Source organism: Cryptomeria japonica, unplaced genomic scaffold (assembly GCF_030272615.1).
Source record: "Cryptomeria japonica unplaced genomic scaffold, Sugi_1.0 HiC_scaffold_221, whole genome shotgun sequence".
Lineage (NCBI taxonomy): Eukaryota > Viridiplantae > Streptophyta > Pinopsida > Cupressales > Cupressaceae > Cryptomeria > Cryptomeria japonica.
In genome coordinates this window covers 178,453-192,505 of record NW_026729043.1, presented here as the reverse complement: position 1 = coordinate 192,505, position 14,053 = coordinate 178,453, and the positions used below count along the sequence as shown (strand labels likewise).

Sequence of the window (14,053 nt, the reverse complement as noted above, 5' to 3'; positions counted from 1 at the left end):
CAGAATATGTCTCGGGCAACCAAAAATAAAGGAACAATCGGTAACAAGAAACTGTCATGGAAACCGGTAGCGATATCTTGCCGGAAAGTGATCCAAATAAGATGTGGTTTGAAAGAAAGAAAGATGATCAAGTCTTCAAGTAGAATCCAACTCCACAGGATCCGGTGATCCAAACCGGGACACACAGTTAGGAAAATTGAAACTGCAAATAGAAAACAAAACAGAAAAGAAAATGTTTTTGGTTGATGCAAGGTTGCTGTGAGCTGGGGATGCTCCTACATCAATGGTATTAATCACGTACTATGCAAATAAGCACATGGGTATTTGTTGGGGTTATTTAGTGGAATATCTTATGTAGGTTGCACATGAGAGTAAATGAAGCATGGATTGGGATTGTAGGGTTGCATGAAACACATTCTCTTGCTCACATGGAGTGCATGTAGAGAGCTTGATGCTTGAACCTTGGTATTCATGGATACTTTATAGATGTATTATAATCTTTGTTCATGAGATAGTACATTGAATGTAAATTCTTTTGGAGGCTAAGTTTTTTCCGAGGTAAATCTTATGCCATATTGATAGTATGTCTATCTATTCTCTTACATGTGGATTTTGAACACTTGTTTATATGTTTTTCTCTCTCGAGGTTATATGGAAATAGTCATATATAGATACAAACTTCTTTTCAAATTTCACCAAATTTTTTTTTAAAGAGTACCCCAAAAAGTACATTCAACTTTCTCTACAAATTCTTTTACTATATATTTTTTAAATTATGTAGATAACTAATTCAAATTTTCATGTGAAGTTACTTAAGTCTATTTTTAGCACTTAGAGGTATTGTTTGGCCCATCATGATCCTAAACTCACCTATTTAAACTTTGAGTGTACACATCTTGAATTGCTCATTCACGTTCAAATTTAGCTTATTTTATGCAAAAACATGACCACATTTAACCTCTTTTTTTTTTTTATCATCATTCACATCCACTTACCCACATTTTATGTTGCGCCTTACATTCCTACATAATAAGGGTACTTGGAAATGTAATTCATGATACTTTTATAATATTTCAATCCTAAGTAGGGTTTATATTTTTTATAATCTTATGTGTCATGGCCATATCTTTATTTAGGATTTCATGTATTGTATGTCCTATTTTCTACACCTATTTTTGTTTTGTCTCAAGATTTTGAATCCCTAATTCATTTTAGATTTAGTTATTGAATTTATGAGATCCTTATTCTATCTAATCATTTTATCTTTTAAGGTTTGAAGGATTCATTTGCATGTCATTGTACCAATCCTCTCAGCTCCCTTTGAAAAGAAGTGCACACTTGAAATCTTACATGGCTCAATCTATTGAAAATTTTGGTACTTACAATTGTTTTAGCAATTTTTGTTGATTGTTCATTTGTTGAACATGAAAGTGAAGTTTATGAGCATGATGGACATGTGGATCAATAATGTTTTGCACAAGAACTTGTTGTGTTAAAGCTAACATTGAAAATGTTACACAATTGGTGGACATGATTCGTTTTTGTTGATCACAATTTAGTTTTCCATATATTTCTACTTTAGCATGCGTGCACACTTATTTTCACACAAATGCTACAATGTGGTAAGATATGGACTAGTAGAAACATGCATAAAATAACCCTTTTCCTTTTTATTTTATACTACTCTGGGTTGGGGTTTTGGGTGCATGAATTTAGCACATAATTTGATTATTTTAATGAGCTCATTGGTTGAATATCTAATCATGTATTATGATGTGCCACATTCTTGTATTCAAAATGCATCTCACTCAAATTCCATTTGTCTACATGCATCTTAAACGAGATCATAACTATGATTTTGACCTTAAGAAAAACTCATTGATATTTTTATGCTCCTAACATTTAAAATTTGAATTCTCACATTTCAAGGCTAATAATAGTGGGATCTAACTAGTACCTATCATCATTGATACCAAAAATTCAAAATTATATATCTATAATTATATATTTAAAGACATCATGTTCAGATATTTATACATCACTAACAGATCAAAACATAATGAACTCTAGATCACAAAAAAATTAAAATGTTTCTCTTTTACAATAAATCAATCCTCCATCGTCCTCGAATACCATAACTATAATCAATCTCTCATAAATTAATAAATAATTCATTAACACTATGAAATTTCTCCAATACAATCATTCATTAACTTACTCCAATAGCGACCTTATATTAACATCCATTGCCACCTTATTATTAGAAGATAGATCAACCCAGAAACATCTATTTGTCTCCACCACAACCAATAAAAGAATAAATGGTCTCGTTGAGTTCCATGATGCAAAAGATTGGTCGCTGATTAAGTTAAATCAGTTCCGAAATGGAGTGCTATAAAAAAATGCTAATTCAAAGTATGAAACTGGCTTAGGAAAGTCCCGCCATGCAAACCAAACCACGCCATTTTTTTTTGGCATATCATCTTTACTTGATTGGACTTTTGTTATTTGCCATATAAAATTCCACAAAAATTCTTTGACTTCCTTAGCCACCGTATTGGTGAAATAGAGGAAAATTAAAACGCAACTCAGGGAAGTTCGGCCTTACATAAATGAATTACGCCAAACCCAAAACACATGCCAATATTTTTTTCTGCATTTTTTCTTAGGCGACTGGACTTTTGCTGATGTCGACTTAAAATTCCACATGTTAATTGACTTCCTTCGAATATGGCCGCCCATTACGGGTCATAAGTCGTGAGTTACTCACAGAAAAGTAGCTGTAGTAAATTCGGAAAGGGTGAAATTATATTTACTTCAGTTAATTTTTATTATATAACATTCTTAAATATTCATTTTGGTCAAATTGTAACAATGTCATTTTCAAAAGGTTAGCATCAATAAAGAAGACACATTAATGATCAAGATCAAATCTATTTAGTGTAATCTATTTCATAAGTTAATTGTTTCTTTATATCATAGAAAAGCTACACTGTACAATGAAGGATTCTAGAGGACTTATCAAGAAGATCTCAACTATTGCTTTATGCTTATTAAGGTATATTATAAATTATTCACTATTAAATTCAGTTTTCACATTCTTTCATTTGTACAATCTAATATATTATTTAACTTATATTTTACTTTGAGCCTAACCATTGCACCTCCTTTTGATGAAAGTGCTAATATATGATTACTTTAAAACACACATAGTATTAACTGATTAAGAAATCTTTATTAAATAAAACTATTCATATATCAGGGGGTGAATGTGAATCTCATCTAATAATACAATCTTTGAATAGATACCTCTCCACACAAAACCCTGTTATCTAATGTTTTAAAATAAAGAAGACTTCCTCTCACAAATTCTTCCAGTAACACAAATCATATAATACTCTAATACCATACCAAGTGAGAAGCAATACAATAAATAACTAATAACTACACTAGCAAACCACTCAGTACCGAGTGACTGTAACTTCCATAGCTGTGAATGTCGCTTTGGTCTACATGCTTGTCCATAAACGCATAGCTTGGAATCTGCGGAGGTTGAGGCTCCATCTTTCCTTCTAGCATCTGCACCACTTGCCTCATGCTTGGCCTTACTTCGTCGTCCTCTTGAATGCATAACAACACTATAACACATGCTCTTCTCACCTCTTCCATGTCTGCCGCCTCTACAACATCCTTCTCCACAACATTAATTGTCTTCCCCTGCTGAATTTGAGTTACAGCCCATGCGGGAAAGTAAATCAAACTTGAATCTTGCATGTTTAAGTCTATATTTCTTCCCCCCGAAATAATTTCCAAAAACGTCATACCAAAACTGTAGACATCAACCTTGGTAGAGATGGGAAGACCAAAGATCCACTCTGGAGCCAAATACCCTCTCGTTCCTCTTGTGGTGGTCAGCACACGGCTAAAATCTCTACCCACAAGCCTTGCCAGCCCGAAATCCGCTAACTTGGGTGACAAATTACTGTCCAGCAGAATGTTTTCGGGCTTGACATCGCCGTGAATGATGCAATCTCTGCATTCTTCGTGGAGATAATGTAACCCTCTTGCAGTGCCTAACGCGATCTCCAATCGAGTCTTCCAGTTGGGCATGTAATCATGAACCAACAGCCGTCTCGATCCTTGTGCACAAAATCCCCGAAGCCTTACCAAATTCATATAATGTATGTTCCCAAGAGAACTAATTTCCGCTCGGAATTGCTTCTCATCTTGTCGTGAACACTCCATTCTTTTTACGGCCACAATTGTACCGTCTGGTAGAGATCCTTTGAACACTGAACCGAATCCTCCTCTCCCCAACTGAGACTTGAAATTCCTGGTTGCAATCTTCAATTCCTTGTAACTAAACATTCTGAGGAAAGAGTCCGAGGAATCTGCGTACCTATCCGTCTGACGCCTTCGCCAGATGAAAACTGAAAAGATACCCAAAGCAACGGCGAGAGCACTAACAATACCAAGCACTGTGCCGACAATAGTTGTGCTTTTGCGTTTCGTTGGAAGTTCAGAAGCACCTACTCGGATGGAAACATTTGAACTGCTTTTCGACGGAGGAGAGTTGCGCATGTTTAGCACATCTCCTGACCGGAGTTGGCAAGGCCCTGAAGGCGGACTGAAAGTAAATGCAGTGCATGAGCAGTTGTGGAAGCAGAGTTTCTGGCAATCTTTCTTTGTTGGTGCAGACTATGAGGAAGTGTAATCATTAGGCAACGTCACATTAAGGTCGACGAATCTGTCAGTGCTGCCATTTTTGGCATCGCAGTTTAATGGGCTCTGTCGAACACAGCCACTGGATCCCCAGTCTTGGGAATCCCAGGCACCATTGTCTGTGGGCGCGAAGCCTTCCACGCAGCTGCAAAAGTGAAGATTGTTGGAGTTGCAGGTTCCATAAGCACCACAGAGACCATATACGGCGCATGCATCTGCGGGCTGAGACCAGAATGTGTTCCATTTACTGCCCCTAATAATAGCATTTATTTGCAGTCCTCCTAAATTGGTTAGGACGAAACGTGGGAGAACATTGATTTCAGGCAACAATGTAATACTGGTATAAAAACCAGAGTTTCTACTTTCAGCCCTTACATGGACGCCCTTGTCCAAGTTTGCCATTTCTAGAAGTTTACTGAAAATTTTGCCGTCCCAAGTTCCGGTTTCCCAGTACTGTATAGATTTGTTCCATGTCAACACGAATTGCTTGGCCCCAGACGGATCCGCGCGGAAGGAGAAAAGGCCAGGAGTGGGATCCATTGGGTTTTTCCAAGAGACTAGCTTTTGCTGTCCACCAAACCTCATCCCTGGCAACCATGTATTTACAGGATTGTCGAAACTCTGCCAAACAGTTTCATATTTATTGTCATCTTTCAGCATTAAAAAATTACCAGAATCTATTATCACAGCCCGGGAGGCCTTTTTTGTTGTGTTGACTGACCGGATAGACGCGCCCTCTGCATCAAACAATACCAGATTACCTTCTCGTGACAGCTTCAAAACGCCAGACCTGTTTCTGGCGGGAGTCTCCCTGTTAGCCAACCCAGACAATCGTCTTCTCTGGTATTTTGGCATACCAGATTCCGATATACCAGTTGCTTCCATTTGGGCTGAAGAATCCCAACTCAAATGTGCCATTCTGTGAAATTATTGTCTGAGTTCCAGTAAGCGAGGCACCCAACGAAAGAGTATCTCCAGCGTCGATTGCAGCACCATAGCTCTTCAGTTGAGAAAACACTGTAAGTGCAAAGAAAAGAGTTTTCCATGATTTTTCCCTCTTTTCCATCTCTAAATTGTTAGCGACGGAAAGAACTTCTAGGCTGAAGTAGAAACGTCACTTAGAATTTGTATTTGTATCACATTCTATGCTTCATGCTTAGAATTTTTTATAGTTCAAATTCAACGGTACTAATTTATCACCGAGTCAATGTGAATCACGAGGGCGTCTCCAAAGGTGGGGGTCAAATCATAGAGCAGAGTCGGTAAGTAATTGTCTTATGTGGACACTTTGTCGTCGTCTTCTTATAGACAAACCTTGTCAAATCTCATTAAATAAGATATGGGTTTTGAAGTTACATAAATTCTTTTATAAGGTCACTAATATTATCATAATTATTTGGAGGTGGGAGACTCAACATTATAATACGGGCCAACTCATAGTATAGAGAAGGTGAAAAGATGAAGTTGTGATCATAATTTGAAAGGACATTCTCCACCACTCTAGCCCCGTTTGATTGGATGATGCTCACATAAGCAAACTTTGACACCTATCGTATTAAGTAAAATCCATGTCTTCTTAAATTAATGCTTAGTGGGTGTACTTGCTGATGTGACATCTATCCTCACTAGTGAAGTGTCGTTTACGGGGCCGACATAATACAGTGGTCTTATAATGTACAATATGGGGCTGATGTATTCTATCAGCGTCATAATTAGAACCTACTAGTAATAGTTCTATTGGAAAGTGAGTCAATGCTTCGTTGGATTCTTGGTAAACATGTTTCATTGTGAACTCTATGAAATGCGCCATCAAATGCCTAGCTTCATTAAATAGAGTCTCTAACTTCCAACTGTGTAGTTTTTTTTGTTTGAATAACATTTATCACCAATGTCAAATCACCTTCAATTTTAAGCTTTGATAAACCACGTTTTAGTTTCAATTAGAGGTTGATTATGGAAAGGTGTATCCAACCGACTAAAAAGCAACCCATACAAAGGAGACACTTTTTTTTTTTTTTGAAAACTCTTCTTTATGAGTTGCTTTTTAGTTGGCTAGATAGCCACGTGTTGATTATGAATGCTTGTATTTTAGGTTCATTATTAGTCCCTTTTGCCAAAGGTCTAGAGACTTCCCTTTTAATTAAACCCTCCTAATCTCTAATTACACAACATACACCCGATGTCCCAAGATTGCTACATGTCGCTCCATTGAAATTTAGTTTATACCACTCACTTTGGGGGGCAACTCATTTTGTTTCCCATCTCTTTTTAATGGTATCAACACCCCCAATGCCTTTAACAAGACGATGTTAAGATATTTTTATTATTAAACAAATGATTTTAGTTAAAATTAAATTTAAAAAAATAAATATAAGTTATGGAACAATTAATTGTCTTAAATGCATTTAATTAATATAAAATTAATTAATATTAATATTTAGCTTTATTTATATCACAATTGAAATATTTATTAATTATATTGATATTTATATACAAATAATTATTTATAATAATAATAAAATTATGAAACTATGTAATTAATGTTGAGAGGAATTCTACAATGGAAATTGAAAGGATTCAATGAGAGTTACTTTTAAGTGATTTTTTAGCATAGAGTTGAATTTTTCAAAGTATTTTTAGTTTGAACATGATAATAATTTGATTTTGTGATCGTAGAAATGAGTCTCTCTTGCAATAAGCTGAAATGTTCATAGTTTTTATTGTGCTAAAATATGATTCATTGGTTTCTTGAAAAATATTTCATTAGAAGAATTTTATCTATCAAGATATACATGATCTAAATGTATTAGAAATTACTTATATATAAAAGAAACTCTTAGAAAAAAAAGGCTATGAAAGTAGATCTAGCTTGTTCTTTTGAAGAGAAGGTACCTCTTTACTATAAATTTTATATTTTATTTTTCTTCAGTTTGTTGTTCTTAAAATCCATTCAACATGAAAATGGAAATATAGAAAGAGAGACACATAAAAGAGATATAGATGGAGATATATAAAGAGAAAATTAGGAGAGAGGAGAGAAATCCTACAAAATGTGAAAGCAAAATTGTCAAGTTTATTTTACTACCTTTTTGATATATTATTTTAATAATAGTTTCATTTGGAAGTATTATTTGAATGTTTCCAAATCAATAAAATAACACCTTCAAATGAAAGGTTCTCTCAAACAAAGGTGACCTTTATTCGAAGGTGTTTTCCATATAACCTTTGAATAAAGGCATCTTGGACATTTCAGGGATATAAACATAAAATATCTATAATTACAATATTGGACATGTCATACATAATTATACTAATTGGTAAGTTGGATTTTGTAGAGGATAGAGTGACAAGGGAGGGAGGTACTTGAAAATTGCATAGGATGTTATTTTTTATTGAATATGTATGAAGATATAAATATTTGTTGGTATGAATTTGTTACAGTTGATCTATTGCATCTTCTTTCTCGCTTGTCTCATTTATACTTGTTTCTTACCTTTGGAAGTCTTAAATTAAACTATACAAATATTTTACTTATACCCATACTTGCTTTTTTCTTTAGAACTTTCCCATACAACCTTATGACTGTGAAGATATTATTTTGATTCTATGCTCTTGAATATTGATAGGTTATGAGGTCAAGTGCTCCTAAGGACCAAACAAAGGTCCACACCCACTTAATGACTTTTGTGCATTGATAATCACATACTAAAATAAATTATAATTAACTAGAATAAATATTAATTCTACGATTATAAAATTTTATTAAATAAATTTACTCTTTATTATGTAATATTAAATAAAATTTAAATAATATATGTTATTGATAAATAATTTAAATATAATATAATTATATATAAAAAATATTGTTTCTATAATTATAAAATAATGCTGATATATACTATATTAAATATTATATAATATTAGATAAAATGAAAATAGTATTTATTATTTATTAATAATTTAAATATTATGTAATTCTATTATATTTAAATATATATTTATCATAAAGTTTAAAAGATAATCTTGAAGAAACCAATATATTGACACATCCAAAGTAATAATCAAGAGAGTTCATTTTCCCTAATTTGCATGTTAACCATCTATGAGATCAAAACTTGGCTATGTGTAGGATCACGATGAGACAAACTAGGCCCTTAAGTGGCGATGAAAATTTAAAAATACAAGGTTAGGTAGCTTGACATGAAAATTTGAGTAGGCTATCAACATAACTTCAAAAATATGCAAGAACAAAATTTGAGGCAAATTGAATGCAATCTCTAAGCTACTACTAGTTGTCTTCTAAAAAAAATTAATAAATCTATTTTGTGAAAATTTGAAATTTCAATTTGCAGTAGTACTAAATTTTCAAGAAAAAGATAAAAAAGAGGTGTATGTTTGACCAACCTAAGTACAAGCAAACCATAATATTTTTTTTATGAAACTTTAAATATAAATAGATGACACATGTCTAGAAGTGATGAATTTTTTTTGAATTTTTTTTCCAAGTAAATAGCTAGCTATGAGGTTTTTACTACAATTTTGTTAAAATAAAAAAACTCGTATGCCTGGCCACCATAACTTAGTCAAAATTTTGATTTTTTTTTCTTTTTTTAATCTTATAGTATATGAAGCATAGAATGTGGTATATATTTTGGATTCAAAAAATATGAAACTGTTTGAAATTTATAGATGTTTTTCAATCAGTTTATCAATCAAGATTTTAGTAATAATGCATGTAGAAAATCAATAAAAAATTGTTTATTAAATCTGGTTCAGATTGTTTTTTGGATTGGTTTTTTTTCCAATTTTGGCATATTCACAGTACCAGGAAAAGCTTATATCAGTACTTTTGCCAATGACTTCTATTTTTTTATTTCTAGCCACAATTCATCGTTGCTAGCTTTGAGTTGTGGGGAGGTGCGATCCATCAGTGGTTGACATCTACTTGGAAAAAATGTGCCATGTCATTGGTGCAAGAGCTGACTGATTTTCATATTGATTGGGTTATTTTCATTGTTTAGAGCACTGAATTCATGGCATTGATTATTTTGTTTGAAGCAGCTGTGGGGAAATCTTCCATAATTTTAGGTGATTCACTTGTGTTTGAGGCAATTACACAAATTCAAAAATAGAATGCTATGGGATTCAATCATATTGGTTCTTTCTGAATTGACAAATTAACTTGACTTTTCAGTTAATTTATGCAACTAAATTAATAATATCAAGCATATCCTTTGTGCACTTAATCTACCACACAATGACATTTTCTAAAGAAATAATTTAATATATAATTACATTGGATCATCATCAACTACTTATACATATGTTTCATATATTAATTGATGTATCGTCTAATTTCTCAAGAAACTAGTGAATCAATAAATAGGGCTTGATTTTACTTAGAGAACGTCTCAAGGAATTTTGATTACCATAGTAAGTCTTAATGGTGTTTCTCAACACCACCAAGTCTTTGGTTTTTTATTATAGACTTTAAGAAAATCCTTTTCTATAAGTATTGAAATCTTGGTTTGTCGAAAGTCAACAATACAAGTTTTAGGTGAAAAATACACATAAGGTTAAGGTTTTGAGGAAGATCAAAACTATGATTACAAGTTAAAACTTACATGAATTTGTAAACACTTTTGACATATCAACCACAAAATTTATTTGAGCTCTTTCTCTTCTTATTTTTAGGTTTTTGATTTCTAGCATATGATTTGCCACAATTATTAAGTGTGTTAACATAATTGTCTTAATTAGGTTTAGGTTTAGGTTTAGGTTTAGGTTTTAGTTTTAATGCAAATAATTAATTTTTATTTAATTTAAAATAATACTAATAAAATTAAATTTATTAGTATAGAGTTATGCATCATATAGATTGTGAAAAATAGATTCTCAAATAATATAATATGATAAGTTAATAGTGTGACAATTCTACAAGACATTAATAATGACTTTGTCTTGTATGAAGTAGAGCACTTATGACACTGAAGGGTGCCAACATATTCACCGAACTCACATGCATTTTAACAAAAAATACAAATGTACTTTTCAAAATCAATTCATGTTTGAATTTCAAGTTGAATAACCTCTTGAGCACAAATGTCACCTAAGAAATGACTCCTCATACTTCCATTGAAATGTCACATAGTGAGAAAGTGGAAGAGAGACTACATAAGGGAGATGGAGAGATGGACAAGAAAGAGAGATATATAGAGAGAGGAATGAAGAAACAAAGAGGAATAAATAGTTAGAAAGATGGATTAGAGAGAATGAAGAAAGGAAGAATGATAGAACGTGCAAAAGAAAAATAGAGAAAAAAGAATAGGAGAGAATCATTAATCACACATGGATTCATATTCTTAACAACCTACCAATTGACTTATTGTACTCCATAGATATATCTTAAAAACAACAAACAATTATTTGCTAGACTATATTGACATCAAGCCAAGTGTCCAACAAGATACTTACCCAATTGACTTTGTGATATGATTATAAATGAAAAATTAAAAAGGGGTGGCTTGACTTCCCACAAATAGAAACATATCTCCATTCCTACGCCGTACATTGAACTGGATATTTTGAACATGGGCTGGTGATTAATTATTGCCATCGAATTCTACCCAGAAAAAAATTCTAAGCATGACGCATACAACAAATATATCGGACATGTCAGTATTCATATCCGATATATTTTAAAGGGATTAAATAGTCAACTATAAATTCAAGGTGACGTTGGAATCATATTAAAGGGCTGAAGGTGGTTTTTACGCGATGTAGGTAAAGGATTGCAACTTGACTTCCCACAAACATTAACATTGTCTGAAGTGGTTATTCTGATTATAAGTTGGTGATTAATTACTGCCTGTGAATTTGAAGCACAAGAAATTTCTATGAATCATGCATAGAATCTGATACAGCGATAAATTCAAAGTGACGTTCCTCTTTCAGCCTAGAAGTTCTCTCCGTCGCCAACAATTTAGCGATGGGAAACAGGGCAAAATTATGCTTTACTCTTTTCTTGGTAGTTACAGTGTTTTCTCATTTGAAGAGTTATGGTGCTGCAGTCGAGGCTGGAGATACTCTTTCGTTGGGTGCCTCGCTTGCTGGAAACCAGACAATATTTTCCAAGAATGGCACATTTGAGTTGGGATTCTTCAGCCCAAATGGAAGCAACTGGTATATTGGCATCTGGTATGCCAAAATACCAGAGAAGACGATTGTTTGGGTGGCAAACAGGGAGACTCCAGCCAGAAACAGGTCTGGTGTTTTGAAGCTGTCAAGAGAAGGTAATCTGGTACTGTTCGATACAGAGGGTGCTTCTATTTGGTCTGTCAACATGTCGAAGAAGGCCTCCCGGGCTGTGATATTGGATTCTGGTAATTTTTTAATGCTGAGCGGTAACAATAAATCTGAAACTGTTTGGCAGAGTTTCGACAATCCTTTAAATGCAGTATTGCCAGGAATGAGGTTTGGTGGACAGCAAAAGCTAGTTTCTTGGAAAAACTCACTGGATCCCGCTCCTGGGCTTTTCTCCTTGCATGTGGATCCATCTGGGGCCAAACAATTCGTGGTTACATGGAACAATTCTGTACAGTATTGGGAGACTGGAACTTGGGAAGACAAAATTTTCAGTGGACTTCCAGGCCTGAACAAGAGCTTTCATATGATTGTTGAAAGTAGTAGCTCTGGTTTGTATTTCAGTTATACATTGAAGCCTGAATACACTGTGCTCTCACGTTACGTCCTAACAAAGTTCGGAGGAATGCAAGTCAATGCTTTTGTTGATGGCAGTAAATGGAACACGTACTGGTCTCAGCCCGGAGACGCATGCGCCGTATATGGTCTCTGTGGTGCTTATGGAACCTGCAACTCCAACTCAGACAATGGCGCGTGGGATTCACAAGACTGGGGGTCCAGTGGCTGTGTTCGATAGAGCCCGTCTATCTGCGATGCCCAAAATAGCAGCACTGAGAGATTCGTCGACCTTAGTGTGACGTTAGCTAATGATTACGCATCCTCGTGCACTGCGTTTTCTTTCAGTCAGCCGTCAGGGCCCTGCCAAATCTGGTCCGGAGATTCGCTGAACATGCGCAACTCTCGTTCCATCGGAAAGCAGTTCAAATGTCTCCATCCGAGTAGGAGCCTCCGAACCTCCAACGAAACGCAAAACCTTTAGTATTGTGGGCACAGTGCTTCGTATTGTTGGTGCTCTCACTGTTGTGTTGGGTATCTTTTCAGTTTTCATCTGGCGAAGGAATCAGCTACTACCGAAGGACAGGTATGCAGATTCCTCGAACTCCTTTCTTAGAATGTTTAGTTACGAGGAATTGAAGATTGCAACTAGGAATTTCAAGTCTGAGTTGGCACTAGTACATTTGGTGCTGATTTCCGATGGCCGTTTGTCGGATTTTCGATGAATTTTCATCGGAGTGTCGACAAAATCCACTGTTGAAAACTCGGCGTCGGATTGGTCGACGATGCCATGTCCGTCGGAAATTCGACAATCCAATGGACTCTGCCGACAGTCAAAGAAGTCGTCAGTCGAAAGCTTGGTATTCGTCGTAATTCCGACGATGATCATTTTTATAAAAAAAATAAATATAAAAGAGACATCGAAGGAAGGAAGTTCTTTCAATTTGTTTTAAATCCTAAGGGGTTCAGGGTTTAGGTTTTAAGTCGCTTCAATACCTAAGAAAAGCCCTTTTGGTTTCTAATTTAGCGTTACTGTATTCACTTAAGTGATGGGTCCATTTATCATAAAAGTGTTCTCCCCTTGTCATTTACCTAGGCAGTCCCTTTAAATATTTTATTCTTGTTCGCTTTTATTCTGCCTTTTCTAATGTCCATCGGGCCTTATAAGTATCATGCGATTTTCTGTTGATCTGACAGCCCGCGTTGATTCGCGACCAAAAAGTGCTCGAACCTTAGTTTCCACGAAGTAGCGAAAGGCAAAGGTGGACCCGACATATAGGTTTGGACCAAAGCTAAACACTGGTCAAGTTTCATCTGATCGAACAGACAACGTGGTTTCGTGAGATCAAGCTGAACGTGTTTTAACCTTCGCAAAGTGGCGAAAGGGTTTGGCGGGTCCTAGAGATAAGCGGTCTTCTTTGATTAAAGAATGACCGGGTTGGAAAAAGATCAATGGCTTCTCGTTGTTTCGTGGCCGAGAGATGCACGAGCTATACCTTCAGCGAAATAGCGAAAAGGTGGAGGGTCCCACTAAGAGTGGTAGTGAATGTGGTAACCCCAGTTGGCGATGACATGGCGGTGATAGGGCACTCAGTTGGCGGTATGCAGTGGGTCCGGGCAAGGTTGTCATAAA

At 34.9% G+C, this 14,053-nt stretch overlaps 3 protein-coding genes across 3 annotated transcripts; 1 reads left to right on the top strand and 2 right to left on the bottom strand.

Moving 5' to 3' along the window:
* Window positions 1-3,444: 3,444 nt before the first annotated feature.
* LOC131061766 (G-type lectin S-receptor-like serine/threonine-protein kinase At2g19130) lies at window positions 3,445-4,581 on the bottom strand. The gene has a single exon (XM_057995590.2). The coding sequence runs from the start codon at window positions 4,579-4,581 to the stop codon at window positions 3,445-3,447; it is 1,137 nt and encodes a 378-aa protein (XP_057851573.2).
* A 117-nt stretch (window positions 4,582-4,698) lies between these two features.
* On the bottom strand, window positions 4,699-5,788 carry LOC131061765 (G-type lectin S-receptor-like serine/threonine-protein kinase At2g19130). Its single transcript, XM_057995589.2, has 2 exons — window positions 5,580-5,788; window positions 4,699-5,533 (listed from the first exon to the last, which is right to left on the bottom strand). The coding sequence occupies exons 1-2, from the start codon at window positions 5,786-5,788 to the stop codon at window positions 4,699-4,701; spliced, it is 1,044 nt and encodes a 347-aa protein (XP_057851572.2).
* Window positions 5,789-11,710: 5,922 nt separating this feature from the next.
* Window positions 11,711-12,661, top strand: LOC131061767 (G-type lectin S-receptor-like serine/threonine-protein kinase At2g19130). The gene has a single exon (XM_059215676.1). The coding sequence runs from the start codon at window positions 11,711-11,713 to the stop codon at window positions 12,659-12,661; it is 951 nt and encodes a 316-aa protein (XP_059071659.1).
* The last annotated feature ends 1,392 nt before the right edge of the window (window positions 12,662-14,053 follow it).

What these genes read in the sequence shown, in the direction of transcription:
- LOC131061766 (XM_057995590.2), bottom strand. Translation starts at nt 4,581, where the DNA reads ATGCGCAACTCTCCTCCGTCGAAAAGCAGTTCAAATGTTTCCATCCGA.
- LOC131061765 (XM_057995589.2), bottom strand. Translation starts at nt 5,788, where the DNA reads ATGGAAAAGAGGGAAAAATCATGGAAAACTCTTTTCTTTGCACTTACA. An exon ending in AACTGGTATATCGGAATCTG is followed by an intron (nt 5,534 to 5,579) that starts GTATGCCAAAAT and finishes GTTGGCTAACAG; the next exon opens with GGAGACTCCCGCCAGAAACA.
- LOC131061767 (XM_059215676.1), top strand. Translation starts at nt 11,711, where the DNA reads ATGGGAAACAGGGCAAAATTATGCTTTACTCTTTTCTTGGTAGTTACA.